The sequence below is a fragment of the Stenella coeruleoalba genome, assembly GCF_951394435.1.
Source record: "Stenella coeruleoalba genome assembly, chromosome: 8".
NCBI lineage: Eukaryota > Metazoa > Chordata > Mammalia > Artiodactyla > Delphinidae > Stenella > Stenella coeruleoalba.
In genome coordinates, this window is record NC_137154.1 from 1,257,235 (window position 1) to 1,274,595 (window position 17,361).

General features: G+C 56.3%; 1 protein-coding gene across 3 annotated transcripts; it reads right to left on the reverse strand.

The window, feature by feature from the left end:
- Positions 1-763: 763 nt before the first annotated feature.
- On the reverse strand, positions 764-15,312 carry IFITM10 (interferon induced transmembrane protein 10). 3 transcript variants are annotated; one of them, XM_079928771.1, is made up of 3 exons: positions 15,286-15,312; positions 13,302-13,754; positions 764-1,362 (listed from the first exon to the last, which is right to left on the reverse strand). In XM_079928771.1, exons 1-3 carry the CDS (start codon positions 15,298-15,300, stop codon positions 1,213-1,215), a joined length of 618 nt encoding a protein of 205 aa, XP_079784897.1. In that variant the 5' UTR covers positions 15,301-15,312; the 3' UTR covers positions 764-1,212. The 3 variants fall into 3 exon arrangements, 2 of the variants coding, with proteins under 2 accessions (XP_079784897.1, XP_079784898.1); XM_079928772.1 differs by lacking the exon at positions 15,286-15,312 and adding an exon at positions 14,570-14,697; XR_013829352.1 differs by lacking the exons at positions 13,302-13,754; positions 15,286-15,312 and adding an exon at positions 12,027-12,168 and having other exon boundaries at positions 1,233-1,362.
- Positions 15,313-17,361: the final 2,049 nt, after the last annotated feature.

A 17,361-nucleotide genomic window follows, 5' to 3' on the forward strand; every position in this document is an offset into this window, starting at 1 on the left:
CACAACCTCCTCTGCGTCCTAGCCCGGCTGCATCCCTCACGGTGAGGCCTCGGCTGGCTCTGGGGTTCCTCCACCTGCTGCCCTCTCTGCAGCTCCTGGGCTGAATCGGGCCTCCTCCGTCAGGTCCCACGGGGCCTGCACTTCTCCTGTCCTAGGACTCTTCAGACTTGCTCTCAGAGGCTGACGCGCCCTGCCGGGCTGCGAGCAGAGCCCATCTCTGTGGGAGCATCGCTGCCCTGGCTCCCCGCGCGTGCCACCTGCACCGATCTTGATACTGAAACAGCAACCTCCAGCAGATGCCTCGTTTTCCCCTCTGGTGAACCTCATGGCGCCTCTGAGAAACGGGAAAGCCACATCCCCTACTTCGCGGATGAGGAAACGGAGGAAGCTGCCCAGGTCCCAGGTCCCCAAGGTAGACTGGGATTGGCCAGGGCACTGCCACAGCCGCCTGGGGCGCCCTCCTGGTGCCCGCCCCCCTTCCCTCCTCTCCAAGGAGGCTGCCTGATCCTCGTGGGGACTCGTGTTAGGGGCGCACTTCACCAAAAGCCCCCTCGGTCCCGTAATGCACAGTGAACAGAAGAGACCACCTGGATCATGGGGCGAACTTCCCCTGGAAAAGCCAGCTGGATGCAGCACTCGGGGCCCAGGATCCCCAGGCAGGGATTGAGTGGGCTTCCCAAAGCCTCCAAGTCCCGCCCCCCGCACGCCCTCCACCCCGAGCCCCGCCCAAGTGGGGGACAGGAGGCTGGGCCAGAGCTGGGCAGGTATTTTATTGGAAGTTCACAGATACAAGAGCTCTGAGCAGGGTCACGGCTTGGAGGAGGTGGCATCAGGGAGGAGAGAGTCAGTCCCCAGATGCTGGCGGCCACCGGATCCTGGGAAGCTCCCACAAAAGCCCTTCTTGCTGGGTGTCAGGTCTGAGGGGCCCCAGGAGCCTGGGCGGGGGCACAGGCAGGCAGGGAGGGCAGCCACTGGAAGCCAAGGTGCAGCAGCACAGGAAGAAACCCACGGGCCCCCCTGAAACAGGAGGAGGGCCGGGAGGCAGAGAGCGTGGGCTGGCACGGAACTCACTGTCCCCCTGCCTCGCTGCCGGGTTCCCAGCTGCAGGGGGGCTCCGGCTCCGCCCCCACCGCAGGGCATCCGGCTTTCCTCAGCCACGAAATGAACCCATCTCAGAGCTTCATCTCCAGGCTGGCGGTGCCTGTCGGGGCCTCAGTAGTCGGTGAGCGGGTACCGCAGGAAGATGAAGACGAGGATGATGCAGGAGGCCGCCAGGGCAGAGCTGGTGATGTTGAACAGCCGAGCGGTCTTGGCGTCCTCCACTGCCCCGTTCAGGTCGTTGAGAAGTTTCTTGTCCCGAACCTGAAGCCAGAAGGAGGAGGTGAGACCGGCAGCCGGCGCCGAGGGGTGGACACAGGCAGGGGCCAGGTGCGAGGGCATGAGGGCAGAGGGCCCCTGAGACTGTAGCCCCAAGCCAGCGTCAGTGGCCGATTCCTGAGTCCTGACAACCGTGCGGGGCTGCTGCACAACGATGCCCTTGCTGGGTGGAAACGTGCCCCGGATTATGGGGCATCGGGTCGGAAACGTACTTTCAAACAGTTTACAAAATAAATAATATGTATTTAGAGAGAGAGAGAAGAAGAGTGAATATGGCACACTGTTAACATGGGGATGTCTGGGTGAAGGGTATATAGGAATTCTTTGCATCTTTTTTTTTTTGCAACCTTTCTATAAATCTAAAACTATATAAAGTAAAATGGATCGTTAATACTGTACTATATACTTGAAAGTTGCTAAGAGAGTAGATCTTCGGTGTTCTTACCACCAAAAAAAAAAAAATAGTTATATAAGATGATGAGTATTAACTAACCCCACTGTGGAAATCATTTCTGGTACACCTTAAGCATATACAATGTTGTAGGTTGATTATATCTCAATAACGCTGGGAAAATAAATAAATAAAATAAGAGGAAGCCGGTCTCAGAGAGTTACGTGATTGGACGATGGGGCAATACACGTGTGTCCTAATCTGATTGGTCCCACCTCATGTAAAATTGCCTGGGATTCCCTGAGAATACACACTGTGCTTGGACGGGAGGCAGCCCTGGGGTCCCTGCAACGGGATATTAAAGTGAAGGGAGTGGTTGGAGCCCAGTAAGTCCTGGGGAGATGGTGGACAGCGGTGGACCCATTTCCAAGATCCTCTGGCTGTGAAGAGGTGTCCCTGGGGAGCATGTCCCCTCATCCAGGCTAGGTCTGAGGAGTCCCCTCTCCCTCCACAGAGTCCAGAGAAGAGCAGGTCTGAGCATGCTGCAAGCAGAGAGCAAAGCCTGGGAGGAGGAGGAGAAAGAGGAAGCCGAGAGATGAGAGAGGCGGGGAGAGAAAGTCTCTGCATCAGCAGACTGGTGGGTAAATGGATGTACGGATGGATGTGTGGACAAAAGGCAGGGGGCTGGGTTGGGCAGATAGAGGACACTGATGTCTGGCTGCCCGGAGGGGGGTTACGCAGATGGACAGGAGGATAGATGGGTAGTTAACGTGGTGGGGACACAGATGGTGTGGGAGTGTGGCTGGGTGGATGGATGGATGAGGCGAATGGTGGAAGGAACAGAGGGAGAGGAGAGAAGAAAGAAGACAGAGGTGACTGTCTGGCAGTGGATGGAGGGGCTGAGGAAGGGAAGGAGGAGATGGAGTGGAGTGGAGCTGGGGGACAAGTTGGAGGGACTGGGGAAGGGGTGGAAGATTGGGTGACTTAAGGCAGATTGTATAGAATGGAGAGGTAGAGGGAGGAAAAGAAGCTGGCCTTGAGGAACTAGGGAAGGGAAGGAGAAAAGAAGAAAAGTCTATGCCCTTGTGGAACTAGTGATTTTGGAGAGAGCCCACATCTTCACTGAGTTTTATCTTCCGTTGTGAGAACATGATGTATCACCCACTTATTTAGGTCTTATTGGACGTCATCATTAAAATAAAATTTCATAATTCTCTCCAGAAGAAAGAGCTATGACATCTTCTGTTAGACTTAGTCTGTTTATTTTGGTTGTCATATTGTAAGTGACGTCTAAGATTACATTGCTAACTGATTTTTGCTGGTGTATAAAAGTTCAACTTCTACAGATTGATTTTGTACCCAGCTAAACTATCGTATTAATTATGATAACAGACCAAGTTTTCTATGTAATGAATCACATCTACTGTAAATAACAGTTCTAGTTCTTCCTTCAGGTCTTTATTCTTAGCCTCTGTAGCACAGTGGTTAAGAGTACAGATGCCTGGATTTGAATCCCAGTTTTGCCCATCACTGCATAACCTTAGCAAGTATTCTCATCTGTAACAGGAAGATAACAATAGTACCTACGGCATAGGGCTGTTGAAAGGAATTAATGAGTTGGTGGACACAAAGTATTAGCATAGTGTCTGGTCCAAAGCAAGCTCTTATATAACGGAAGCAAAGGCTTCGGAACGATGCTGACTAGCAATGATGTAACAGGCAGCCCACTCTCAGTCTTAATTGTAAAGCTCACGACTGAGAATGATGTTCATTGTATTATTAGAGGTAGATTGCTGTATTCTTAAAAATCCCCATGAGATAAACATATTTTTTCTCTAATTCATTAACTAGTAAATTATATTCATTGATTTTTTTTTCCTCATGTTGAAACAAGGCTGATTTATTTAAAAATAAACAATTGGTCATGATTCCCTTGTTGGATATTGGAATGAGGAAAGGAAGGATAGAGATGGATGTTGGAAGTGGATGGCTGAGTAACCCATCCATTCAGTTGTAAAGGAGATCAGGGAAGAGGAGAACTGGACAGGTGATTTGATGATGGGAAGGCAGGTGGGTGATGAGAAGGAGGGAGATATGAACGTCCCATGCTGGATGCGTGGGACACACAGAGATACGGACATAGGAATGGATGCTGGATGGAAGGGATGGTTGGATGGATACACGGGTGTTTGCCAGAAGCGAAGGACTGGTACACAGATGGATACATGAAACGTGCTCCACAGGCAGGCCAGGCAAGTAGATCCATACCTGAGAACGGGTGCTGAGTGGATGGAGCAGGCTAGATGGACACATGAAGGTATGCCAGGTGGGCAGGACAGGTAGACAGATGGATATACGAAATTACATTGCATGATGGGAACAGGTACCTAGGTGGTCACAGGAAGGTATACTGGATGGGCGGGACAGGCTGGTAGATGAATTTATGAATATGCGCTGGATAACCTGGACAGGTGGCTAGATGGATACATGAGGATGTGTTGGATGGGTAGGACAGGTGGCTCGATGGGTTTAGAAATAAATGCTGAATTGTTGGGATAGGCGGGTAAGATGGATGTGTGAATGTGCACTGAGGTGGTGGGAAAGGTGCGTATAGGGACGTATAAAAGTGTGTCAAATGGATGGAATGGAGGATAGATGGATATACGAATGTGTGCTGGGTGAATGGGATGGGTAGATAATTGGAGAGGAGGGAGGGTTGTTGGGTAGATTATAGTATAGACCAATGCAGGGCAGGTGAATAGGTTCATTAACTCAGTCAAGCAATATCAGTGCCTGCTCTGTGTAGTTGCTCTTCTAGGTCCCAAGTATACAGCAGGGAAAAAAACAAAGTCCCCTGTCCTCATGGAGCTTACATTTAAGGACACATTTAAGGGAGAGGACATGGAAAGTAAACGCAACACATAAGTAAAATGTATAGGGTGTTAAATGTGCTGAACAGAGAGCTGAGGAGGACACAGAGCGGAGCATGGTGGGAGGCACGGCTCTAGCTGGGCGCTCAGGAAGGAACACATGGAGCACGGACATCTGAGTAAAGCCCGGAAGAGTGTGACAGACTCGGTCATGTGTTTATCTGCAGGGAAAGCACGTCTCAGAGCACGCAGCTCTGAGGTGGGGATGAACCTGTGTTCTGGGGAATAACCAGAGGCCAGTGTGGGGAGAGCAGAACCCAGAGTGGAAGGGGAGTGCGACTTACGGTCAGAGAGGAAACAGGCAAGAAGCAGGTTGCGTGGGACTTTGTAGGCACTTTTTAGCAGAAAATACAAGGGCAGAGGCTCCGGCGTGTTTTAACCTGGTAATTCTGGATGCTGTGTAGAGAATAGGTGGAAGGGGCAGAGGCTGGACAAAGTAAAGAAGAGGCCGACAGTCCAGGTGAGTGGTCAGGGTGGGTTGCATCAGGGCAGTGGTCGTGAAGGTGGTAGGAACTGACCTTTTTCTGGATCTATTTTGAAGATAGAGCTGACAGTATTTACTGGGATCAGATGTGGAGTGTGAGAAAAAAAGAAAGGAATTTGAGATGACTTCAAGGCTTTTTCATTTGATCTACTGAAATCAGGGAGCTGCAGGAGACTCCAGGGGGAGTAAGTTTGTGCATGGTTCAGTAGTTGGGTTTCTGACATGTTTAGCTAGAAATGTCTTCTAGACGTAGAGCTGGACATTTTGAGCAGGTAGGTTTTCTGCGAGTCTAGAGTTCAGGGATGAGGTCTAGGGCAGAGATACAAATTGGAGGAGCATATGAGCATAAAGACGCTACTTGGGGCCATGAGGCTGGGTGAGAGCACCAAGGGAGAGAGTGTAGGCAAGAGATGAAGAGGACCAGGGACTGAGCCCCAGAGCATCCCAACGTTGAAAGATCTGGGAAGCAAGAGGTATCCAGGAAAGGAGGCTGAGAAGGGCAGTCTAAAAAGCAGAAGGAAGGCAAAGGGAAGGAAAGGACGGTGGGTGGGGGTGAAATGACGTGAAAGGAGGAGGAGTAAACATGCAGGAATGGAATGGATAAATGGATGCAGGGCAGGTGGGTGAAGAGGTGGATGGGTGATGTTGGGTGGAAAGAAAGGAAAAGGAGGAAGACAGGTGAGTGAACAGATGGATGGTTGGATACTTGGGTGAGTCAGTCAAAGAAAGGAAAGGAAGAAAAATGGGAGGATGTGCAGACGGATCAATGGATGGACAGTTCTTTTATGAAGGTGTATCTTCATGCGATGATAGATTGATAGTGTGTGAAGGAAAGGGAGGGAGGATGGGTCGATGGGTGTATAGATGAATGGATACCAGCTCAACACCTGATTACACGAATGGATATAATAAATAATTGGAAGAACGGGGTAGAGGGAAGAAAGGGAGGGATAATATATAAATGGATGAATGGGCAACTTAATTTAGAGGTGAATGAAGGGGAAGCAGGAATAAATGAAAGGAAAAGATGGAGAGACGGAAATGTATTGATGGTTGACGGATGGCTGGCTGGATGGTGGGTGGGTGGATACATGGTTGTGAGAAGGAGAAAGGCAAGAGAGAAGGGCTGATGAAGAGAAGTTTTAATGAATGATTAGCTATATAGATAGGAGTTGGCAGAAGAATGGAGAATAGTACAAAGGAAGCCTGTATGGTTGGGTGGATGAATGAATAAGCCGAGATGGACAGAAAGTGCAGGAAAATGGACAGAGAGAGGAAGAGGTGAGAGGATGAATGGACAGAGGGTGATGACCACAGGAAGAAGAGTGCAGTGATTCAAAAAGGGTCCGAGAAAGGAACCTGATGCTGACCTCAAGGCAGTTACTTTGTGTCACTGTGCCTCCGTTTCCTCATCTGTAAAACCAGGATATTAATTGCACCTATTCATAGGGTTTTGTTATCATTAAATAAAACGCTACATCTAATTAAATAATTAGAAGTTCTTAGAAAGGTGCCTAGAATATACTCAATAATTAGTTAATTAAGAGCTCAATAATTAATTGTTTTATTGTTATTTGCTGGCTTGTTACTATTGCTATTACTATGAATGAGTAAAAGGGGGGAAACAGATGAATCCAGGGAGAAAAAAAGACTAGATGGAGAGCTGGGTGGATGGATAGATGAACAGAGTAATGGATGAGGTTGGTGGATAAACCGTGGAAGGAGAGGAAGAAAAAAAAGACAGATAGGGGCTTCCCTGGTGGCGCAGTGGTTGAGAGTTTGCCTGCCGATGCAGGGGACACGGGTTCGTGCCCCGGTCTGGGAAGATCCCACATGCCGCGGAGCGGCTGGGCCCGTGAGCCATGGCCGCTGAGCCTGCGCCGCAACGGGAGAGGCCACAACAGTGAGAGGCCCGCGTAACACAAAAGAAAGAAAAAAAAAGACAGATGATGAAACGAGTAGAAACATGAATTTTGTAAATAAGTGAAAGAGTGAATAAAGGGACGGCTGACAGTATGGAAGTGAAATTCCGGAAGAAAGAAGATGAACAGATGAATTTTTGGAGACAAAGTCACATGGGGACTTCCCTGGAGGTCCAGTGGTTAGGACTCCATGCTTCCACTGCAGCGGGCGTGGGTTCAACCCCTGGTCGGGGGACTAAGATCCCGCATGCCGCATGGCATGGCCAAAAAAAAAAGAAAAAAAGTAAGTCACATGATATTGACTCTTCGTTTAACATTCCTCAAAGTTTTCACTTAAAGCAAAACAAAATCCTAACTGTGGCAGACAAGATGTATGTGGTCTGGCCCCTCCCCCACCTCTCTGGACCCATCTCCTATGCTCACCCCCATTCTAGCCACATTGGTCCCTGAACCTGACTTTGCCGCAGGGCTTTTGCAATATCTGATCTTTTCCTGGAATATGCTTTCTCAAAAAGACGCATTTATGGCTACTGCGTGAATTAATCCAGGTTTACACTCAAATAGCATCTCAACAAAGAGGCCTTCCTTGCCTCTACATAAAAGAGCAGCGCACATCTCCCTCACCATGCTTCATGTGCTCTTCAGAGCTGACGTCACCATCTGACATGCATAAGTGTTACTTTTATTATTGTCTGACACCCCACCAGAATGTAAGCACCTCATGGGCAGGGGCCGTGTGTTCCTTGTCACTGACTAGGCATTAGAATTGCGTGTGAGACAAATGCGTGAAGAGTGGAAGGATGTTGGGAAGTTTGAATGAACTGAAGACTAGGTCATTGACTAGAGAGTTTAATGAATAGATATGATGGTTACCTACAAGGAAGGGAGGGAAGGAGAGGAAGAGGCGACGGGCATGATAATCAAAGTGAGGGAAGACAGTGAATATACAGATGGAGGGAAAACTGATGGATGGATGTAGGGGAGGAAAGACAGGAGGGAAGAGAAGAGGAGATTAAACAAATCCACAAAGGTGTGTGGGTAAACCAGATAGAAAGAGATGGATGGATGGATTCAGTGAATAGGTGTGTGGGAGGGGATAGCTGAAGGAATTGGGTTACAGTGTGGATAGAGGAATTGATAGGAGGCTAGAAGTATGTGTGGGGTGAGCAAATGGGTAGAAGAAAAGAAAAAAGGGAAAAGGAAAGGTGAGGATGTGTATGTATGGATGAATGGATGGAAGCTTGGATGAACTAATTAGTAATGTACATTGACGGGTAAAAGTGATGGAAGAAGGAATGAGTGGATACAAGGAGGAAACAGGGTATATGGGGTACATGGAGTAGGAGATAGACAGTTGGGTAAATGAGAAAAAGAATGAGAAAGTTGAGAAGAAGAGAGAGGAGATGAATTATCTTCCTGAATCACTAGATTAATTGATGGACGGGTAATTAAAGTGAGTAAGGGAAGAAAGGAGGGAACAGGAAATAGAAGGTGGGAAGATGGTTAGAGAGATGTACAACGGGAAAAGGATGGATGTTTAAATAAAGTTGGTGGATATGTGTATTGATGGACAGATGACTGGGTAAAGTCATACACAGGGCAGGTGGATGCGTAGAAGTAATGGGAGGTAAGGATGGACATGGAGGATGGATGTAGGAAAGAACAATAAAAATAATAAAAGAAACGACTATGGGCATGGTGCTATGCTAACAGCATTACACGGCATTAACTCAGTTAATCCTCTCAACAACACTCTGAGGTAGGTACAACCCCATTTTTACGAGGAGGAAAATAAGGCACGGATAGATGTAATACCAACTTAAGGTCCCAGGACTCAAACCTATGCTGTACACCAGAGCCACCGTGAACACTGGGCGTATGGCTATGTGGAAGGTGGAAGAGGTGGGTAGGAGGGAGAGAAGATAGAAGAATGGATAAACAGAGCAGGTGGGCAGTTAGATGGATGAACCATTGGAGAGGAAATAATTGGAAGAAGAGGGGAGAAGGGAAGAAGGGAGGAAGAAGACATATATAAAAAGACCAGTGGGAGGGTGGAAAGACGAATGGGTAGGTGGATGTGTTCGGTATGGATGAATGACTTGGTGTGTTGGACAGTGTTCTGGGATGAACTGAGAAAGTAAAGGGGATCAGGAGTGAGGGTGGGAGAAAAGTTAAGTGAATAAATGAATGGAAAGATAGGTGAAAGTATGAATAGATTCATGGTGAGGAAATGGGTGTTAGCACGTAGGTGGATGAATGAATGAAATCAACGGATATAGTGAGCACAGATAGATGAAAGGATGGGTGGATGGATGGATGTGAGGATGAGTGGATGGGTGGGTGGGTGGATGGATGGATGGATGGGTGGGTGGATGTATGTATGTATGTGAGGATGAGTGGACGGACGGGCGGGTGGGTGGATGGATGGATGTGAGGATGAGTGGATGGGTGGGTGGGTGGGTGGGTGGGTGGATGGACGGATGGATGGATGGGTGGGTGGATGGATGGATGGATGGGTGGGTAGATGGATGGATGGATGGATGTGAGGATGAGTGGACGGATGGGCGGGTGGATGGATGGATGTGAGGATGAGTGGATGGGTGGGCAGGTGGATGGATGGATGGATGGATGGATGGATGGATGGACGGATGGGCGGGTGGATGTATGTATGTATGTGAGGATGAGTGGACGGACGGGCGGGTGGGTGGATGGATGGATGTGAGGATGAGTGGACGGGTGGGTGGGTGGGTGGGTGGATGGATGGATGGACGGACGGACGGGTGGATGGATGATGGATGGCTGGGTGGGCGTAGGTACATATGTATGAATGGATGGACGGGTGATATTCAGAAAGGAAGGAGTGGGCAAGTATGTATAAACAGAAACAGACACAGTATCCTTCCCCCTAATCTATTCTTTCTGACTGTCCTGTCACCGAGAAGTCTCACAGCCTGTGTCCTCATTGCAATCTGCTGCTCCTCTCTGCCACCATCCCCGTCCTGGTTCAAGCCATGTGCCCTCTCGCCTGGACCACCACACCGGACCCTCACTCCTCCCTGCCTCTGGGCTTGTCTCATCCCCTCCCTCCACCCTGGCTGCAGACTTCACAGCTCTGATCACCTTTCCCTTCCGTGTCTCCCATACCCTTCCCATGGAACTCCAAGTCTTTCACTGCACGGCCTCAGTCTGCCTTTCCTGGACCATCTTCTGCTCCCCACTAAGGATGGGGCCCTGCTGCTCCCGACTGCCCAACCCTCGTGTCTTAGTTTATGAACTCCTGTCCCCTCACCCACGCTTCAAGGCCCGGGTAAATGCTGCCTCCCCCAGAAGTGTCCGGGGCTGAGCCCAACCTCACGCCCAAGCTGGGAGTGAAGTGTTCTTCTCCTGAAACGTTTAGTGCGTATGCATCTTCCCATGCACCCTCTGTCCATCCACCCATCCCTCCAGCATCCTTTGCCCCCCAACTTGGCCAGCCCTGCCTTGGGTCAGGAGTGGGCAGCTGTGGTCAGTGCGCGGGCTCTCTGATGGGGAGGAAGGTTCGGCCAGAGGGAGGCAGCAGAGCCTTTGGGGGTGGGGGCAACCCGGGCGTCACAAAGGCCCCAGGCTGGGGGCAGCCAGGCGCACCCAGGGAGCTCGCTTAGGGAAGGGGTTAAAAGTGGGTCATGCCGGGCCTTGAATGCCAAGATGAGGAGGCTGGACTTCTCCAGGCCGAGAAAGGGGAGCCGGGGGCCATGGTGAGCACCTCGTACAGACTGCACAGACGGAGACCTGGCCTTCTGCGTCTGAGCCATCCCCAGACACCATGCCGAGCCCACGAGGGTGCCCCTGGGGGCGGGGCGTGCGGGGACAGACGGGGACAGCTAGGGACACAGCGCTTCTTTCTCACCCACCGAAGGCCAGCCTCCGCCCTGCTTCTGTGCTTATTTGAATGCTGTTTTGTTTTGCTGTGTTTTGTGAACGGATGAGGAAATGGGCTCAGTGAGGCGAGAGCACGGCTTTCAAGAGGCCATGCGGGGAGTTAGCCGAGGCCTCCTGACCCCAAGGCCATCGGGTGCCCTTGGAAGCGCCCAGGACGGCTGCAAACGATGTAGGATGCAGCAGCCCAGGAGACGGACAGCTGGACGGACAGATGGACGAATTCCCAGGCGTGGGAGCCGTGCCAGCCAGGTCTGTCCTCCCCTCTGCCCGGGACAGAGGCAGCTCGCCTTGCTCACCCCTCCCAGGGAAGCCCCAAGCCTTTCTGCCCTCGCCAACGCCCAGGAAGGATGTGAGGGAGCAGCCGGGTGCAGGCGCAGTGAATCCCCTTCTGCCTCTAGAAGCAGCAACTCCCACCCCGCACTGCAGAGCGGATCCTGAACCATTCAGGAATCTGTGACCTACCTACAGCCCGCAGCAGATGGGCCTGCCCTGCGCCAGCCAGCTGCCCACAGGAGCACACGCAGCCGGCCCCAGGTCCACAGGCTACTCGTGGGGCCAGGCAAGAGGGCCCCGGGAGGCAGAGCTGAGGCTGGCCCGGGGGCTTCACCCCCAGTTCCCAGGGACCCCTGCACGCACACACAATACACACATGCACACACATCCACAATGCATTCTCACACCCATATGCAGGCATATGCTCGTGCACACACGTGCCACACACTCACATATGCACACCCATGCACTCCCACTCCCACACACACAATTACACACACGTGCACACTCACACCGACACACTCATACACTTACAAATGCACTCTCATGCCTACACAACTCATGCACACACACACACGCTCACACCCATATGCAGGCACACACGCACACAATGCAACACATTCACACCTATATGCACACACACTCGTGCACACTCACACATGTGCCCACACTCACGCACACTCGATGGACACGGTGTCCATGTGGTGGAGCCCAGGGCTGGGTACACAGACCTGGATTTGAAGGCGGTGGGTGACCGTGATGCCAATGATGAGTCAGGAGGACAAGACGACCAGGTGGCCAGAGCTTGTGACGCCAGGGCAGGGGGCTCCGTGCTCAGAGACGCACAGAGGCAGAGCAGTCCCAGCACCTTCCCCCAGGCTAGCCTCTCGGGCCCAGCCCCTCCTCGGCCTCCAGCAACCCCCCCACCCCGCCCCGTGTTCTGCCCCCGCCCCGCCGGGCAGCTGCAATCAGTGAAATGCGCCTGGCCTTGGACACTCAGATCAGGGCTCGGGAAAAGTGATGATCTGGCGAGACGTGAGCCAGGCCCTTCCGGGGTGGCGGGAAGGGAGCGAGGCCCTGAGTCTACCCCTCCCTTCCTGCTGGTTGGGCTCCAGCAGCCCCGGGCTCTTGGGTCCTTACACATCTGCGTGGATCTCCCGACCCCAAGACCCCAAGTGCGAGTCGATCACAGCTCCCCGCCTGTCATCTCAGTCCACTTCTCTCCACTTTGCCCCCACCCTGGGGGGATGGGGTCCTGTCTGCCCGGGACACTGCTGTGCGCCCAACCAGCTCCGCTCACAGCAGCAAGGGGCTTCTGGAAGCTGTATACACTCAGGGCGTGGAGTCAGGGTGTATGGGACACCCTCACACCTCCCTCCCCCGGGCTCCTGGCTCCCACAGAGCCTCCCCCGGGACGGACCATCTAGAAACCGTGTGTGAGGGGAGACAGAGCAGTGGCTGGGGGTCAGCACCCCCGTCTGTCTGTCACGGCCTCCCTCGGAGCGCCTGCCTGGCATCAGGTTCCCTGCAAGGGGCTTGGACAAGAAGGTCTCCAGCAGTGACGTCACCCCTCCTCCTGTCAACAGGGGAAGGATTCCAAGGCCTCTTCATCTCCCTGCTGGCTCCATCCCTATGCCTAGGGACAGCTTCACCCAGGCCTAATTCCCACGTCCCCCGCCCAGGGGACAGGACACCGAGTCCCAGGTCCCCACCCCACAGACCAAACTCGCTGTGCACAGACCCTGGCCCTGAGGACCCCGAGCCCCGACAAGACACCCTGGAAGGTTCCCCAGCTCAGGTCAGGATGGGCTGGCTCTCCCTGCCAGCCCCGAGCTGGCTGCCATCCGTGTCTCGCTGGGTCCCCCACCATCCTTCTATCCCTCAGCCGCTCCGCTGCACCTGCTGCACCCATGGGCTTCTCTGCGAGGGAGGGGGCAGAGCGATGCAGCCGGCACCCACGTCTCCTGCTCCCCCTGCCCCCTCCTCCATCCCCGCCCCCCGCTCACTTTGAGGGAGTAGGCCAGGGCGATGAAACCCAGGCAGCAGAAGTTGAGGTAGACGAAGTTGAAGATGGACCACAGGTAGTAGTCGTTCACCTCCGCAGTGTCGGGATAGACCTCGATGACCGCCGTGGGGTTCGTCATGGTCTTCTTCTCTGCTAGGTGCTTGCAGGCCTGGGGGGCGCTGGTGGCCCGCACGCTGTCTGTCCTGCTGCTCTTAGACTCCATGGGGAACAGGGTGGGTGCCATGGGGGGTGAGGCTGAGGGCTCAGGCCCGGGGGCCGCTGGAGCCTGCAGGGCGGGGGGCTTGGACACGCAGGCGAAGCAGCCCTTGGGCGAACCCGCCGGGGGCCTCGGGATCCAGAAGGCCCCGTCCAGGGGAACTCGGGCTTCCTGGGTGCCGTCCGTGGTGCTGGCCGGGGCTCCCAGCGGGGCTGGGCACTGGCTGGAGCCCTGGGCCTGCAGGGAGGGGGAGAGGAAGGATGAGCCGGGTCCGGACCACCCTATTGGGCCCACCCTGGCACCCTGCGGTGTCTCCCCTTTGGCCCCATAAACAGCCCCCCAGGACAATCCCCACCCGCCGCAGATGCCGGAGCCCTCACAGCAGCCTTGGCAGGGACGTCGGGGGCTTTTCGTCACTTCGCCATCTGCGCACAAACGGTCACCCACTGACACACAACAGCAGCGCCCCCCAGCATCCCGACTGGCACACTCTTGCGGTAAACAGAGCAACCAGCACCCCCAGACAGCCCGGCACACACAGGGCACGCAGACCCACAATGACACAGCCTCAGTCACTCTTTGGCGGAAGGAGGAGAGCTCCCCGGAGCACCTGCGCGCTGGCTCCCGCTGTCACACCGGACACAAACGCCAACACCACCACCCGGCTCCCCAGACCCCGGCACACGCCGAGCGCTCAGAGACGCCGCCAGGTAAACAACCCCGCACTGTGACACTCACACACACCGCGACACAGGCCCCGACACGATCCCCCGAGGATGAACACGGCGGCCGCTGGGGCTCCGAACCCGCGCGCATCGCCCCCTCACACCCCGGCCCCGAGCGGCGCCCGGACCCCAAGAGCGCGCACTCGCCGCGGGCCACTCGCCCCGTGCCGGGAACGGACGCACAATGACACTCTGCGAAACGAACACTCTCCGACGAGGCACCCGCGCCCCGCGCCGCCCCGAGGGTCCGCAGCCGAGGCCCCGCGGCCCCGCAGGCCCCCAGCCTGACCCGGGTCTGCCGCAGCCGCCCGGACGGCGCGCCCTCACCTACTGGCGAATCCTCGGCGGCCTGGCCCGACCCAGCGCCGCGCTCCGCGCGTCCTTCCGCCGTCCCGCGGGTGTCTGGCTGTCCCGCCGCTCCGCGTCCCAGCGGCCCGACCTCGGCGCGGGAAGCGCGCGGGGTGGCGGTGGGGAGGGGCGCGGGGTGGCGGCGCTGCCTCCGCAGCGCCAGGCCGGCCGCCGGCTGCAGCCCAAGCCTGACTCACGTTGGCGGCGGCGGCGGCGGCGGGCGCAGCCACCTCCCCGCCCCCTCCCGCCGGCTGGGTGGGGGCAGCGGGCGCCGGCCGGAAGCGGCGACCCTCGGGGTGGCAGAGCCGACCAGGCACGGGTTCCGCTGCAGCGCCAGACCCCGGTGCCCGCGCCACCCGCGTCTCCTGCGTCTCCTGGACACCGCCCCCTGCGCCCTCCCTCTTGCTGAGCCCCCAGCCCCTCGCTGAGTCTTCGCATCTGTCTCCCCAGGGGAGAGCCCCTTCCTCCTTCTGTGCTCCCCCTCCGCTCCCCTCGCAGCTCCCAGGACCGTGTCAGAGCCCCTTCCCCCTTGGGTGCTGCCCCTTCTCCGCCTGTTGAGTTTCCTGCTCCCCCCGGCTCTGTCCGCACCTCAGTCCTGGCCCTCCACCCACCCCGCAGTGCCAGGCCCGGTGGGTGTCTGGGCCTCCCCGAGCCCCTCCACCCACAGAGCCCAGGTGCCTCCAGCCTGTCCTCACCAAGCGGGTCCTCATGCCTAGCCCGGCCCGTCTGCTCTCCTGTCCCCGCACGACCCTAGACCCTATCCAAGCCCCCTCCAGGGCCTCTGTCCTCCTTGAGTCTCTGGCCCCTCCCAGCCCCCAGACCCCAGCTGCAGTCTCTCCCTGAGCAGGGTGCACCTCCCCAGGCCCCCACCGGAGTGCCCAGCTCTGCGCAATCCCATCCCTGGCTGAGGCCCCGCCCCCAGGCCGCCCTCACAGCCCTGTCCTTCCTGAGCCCACCCCCGTTGGAGTTCCTGCCCCCATATTTTCCCCAAATCGGACTCACGGGCGCCCAGCTCAGAGCCCCTGAGCTCCACGCTCGATAACACGACTGCCCGCCAAAGTCCAGTCTTGAAGACTGTGACCCGTCACCTGTTGGAACCCTTTGCCCCTGGGACCAGGTGTCCCTCTCCAAGCCCCTGTGACACCGGTCTCCTTGGAGTCCAGGCCACTCACCTGCCCACGCCTCTCTGCAAGCCCGGCCCGTCTCACCCTGTGGATCTGTCCCCCAAGTCCCTCCCCCACCCCCGGCCTCTGCCTGCTAGCCCCCGTCTACCCCACCTTGCTTTCATTATCTCTTTGACACTTGCCCCCAAGTGGCTTCCCCTTCCTGCAAGAGTCCCAAGGATACCCTCTGCGAAGTAGAAACCCCAGCCCCCCTGCTGCGCCCTGAGTCCCCACTTCACTGCGCAGTGGCCCTCTCTGAGTTGGGTCCTCTTCACCCATCTGCCGGCCCCCATGGAGCCCGGAACCTCCAACCCCGCCACCCCTGAAGCTGCCCTTCTGTGTGGCAGCCTGTTCCCTCCCTCTCCTCCCTTGAACCCCTGTTCTCCCCCCAGGCTGTGCTCTGAGCCCTTCCTCCCGTGAAGCCCGGCTCTGCTCTGACCCTCTCAACCGGCCTCCCTTCCCTCCACGACCCTCTCTCCTCCCAGCCTGGGTCCTTCTCAGGGACCCCTTCTCCTCGGAGTGCTCGCCTGCCTGTGCCGGGCCCTCTCTGAACACTTCTCTCCCCAGTCTCTGTGCGCTCTGAGCCTGAGCCCTTCTCTGCACCCCGGTCCCTGGACACGTCCCACCCCCGCTCCAGGCCCCTCCCCTGCCCCGCCCCCACCCCCTGGCTGACCCTGGTACAGCCTCTTTCGGGGCTGGTCAGGAACCCCGCAGCGCAAGAGCTGGCTTTAAGGATGTGGATAAAACCGTCTTCAAGCAGGCGGTGTTCCCAAGCAAAGCCGGCCCCGCCCTGACCACACCCGCAGCGGGGCCCAGGCCCAGGGCCCACAGGTCTCTCAGGGCAGATGGGGACTGCGGGGAACTGGGGCTCAGTCTCCCTCATCCAAACCCCACTGCCCCTTTCCCAAGGGCCTGGCCTGCGGGCACCAGACCTCGGTCGGGCTGAGTCTGACCTAAGGGGCCCTCCCAGGCTTGTGAGTGGCCTGTGAACTAGGCCACCTGGTGTCCCCTGGGCCAGGCGCTGCCCAGGGCTGTACGGGCTGGTCTGCCCCCGCGTCCAGCTGGCCCTCAGGCAGCAGGAGAGGGCGCCTGGCCCACAGGAGCCTGCTGCAGGCCGCTGGGAAGGGGCCGGACTCAGGTGGGCTCCGGAGAGCTCAGCCCGAGGCTGGGTGTCCTCCAGGCGGGAAGCGCCCACCGGACGAGAGCCAGTGTTTGGAGTGTCCGAACGCCAGGCCCTGTGCTGGGGTCCTCATCGTGTCCATCAGGCCCAGCGCGAAGAGGTCCCTGTTGTCACCCTCCTTCCCTAGACAGAGACTCCAGGCTCAGGATCCGGTCACAGAAGCTGGGTCTGAGCCCAGAGTCAAACTGCAGGGTCCGGAGAATCCCGGCCGGCTGAACGGGTCCTCCGGGGGGCAGCGCAGGGCGGCTGCACTGGCCCGACTCTGGGCAGGACATCAACGCCCTGATGGTCTGGGCTAGGGGCTGGGGGCTCGCCCTGCACTAACCCACACAGCGTCCAGGGGTCTGGGGCGTCCCGCCACGCTCGTCCCCATGTTCCAGAAGGGAGGACCCTCCAGCCGAGGGTCGCGGTGAGCAGGGCGGGTGGAG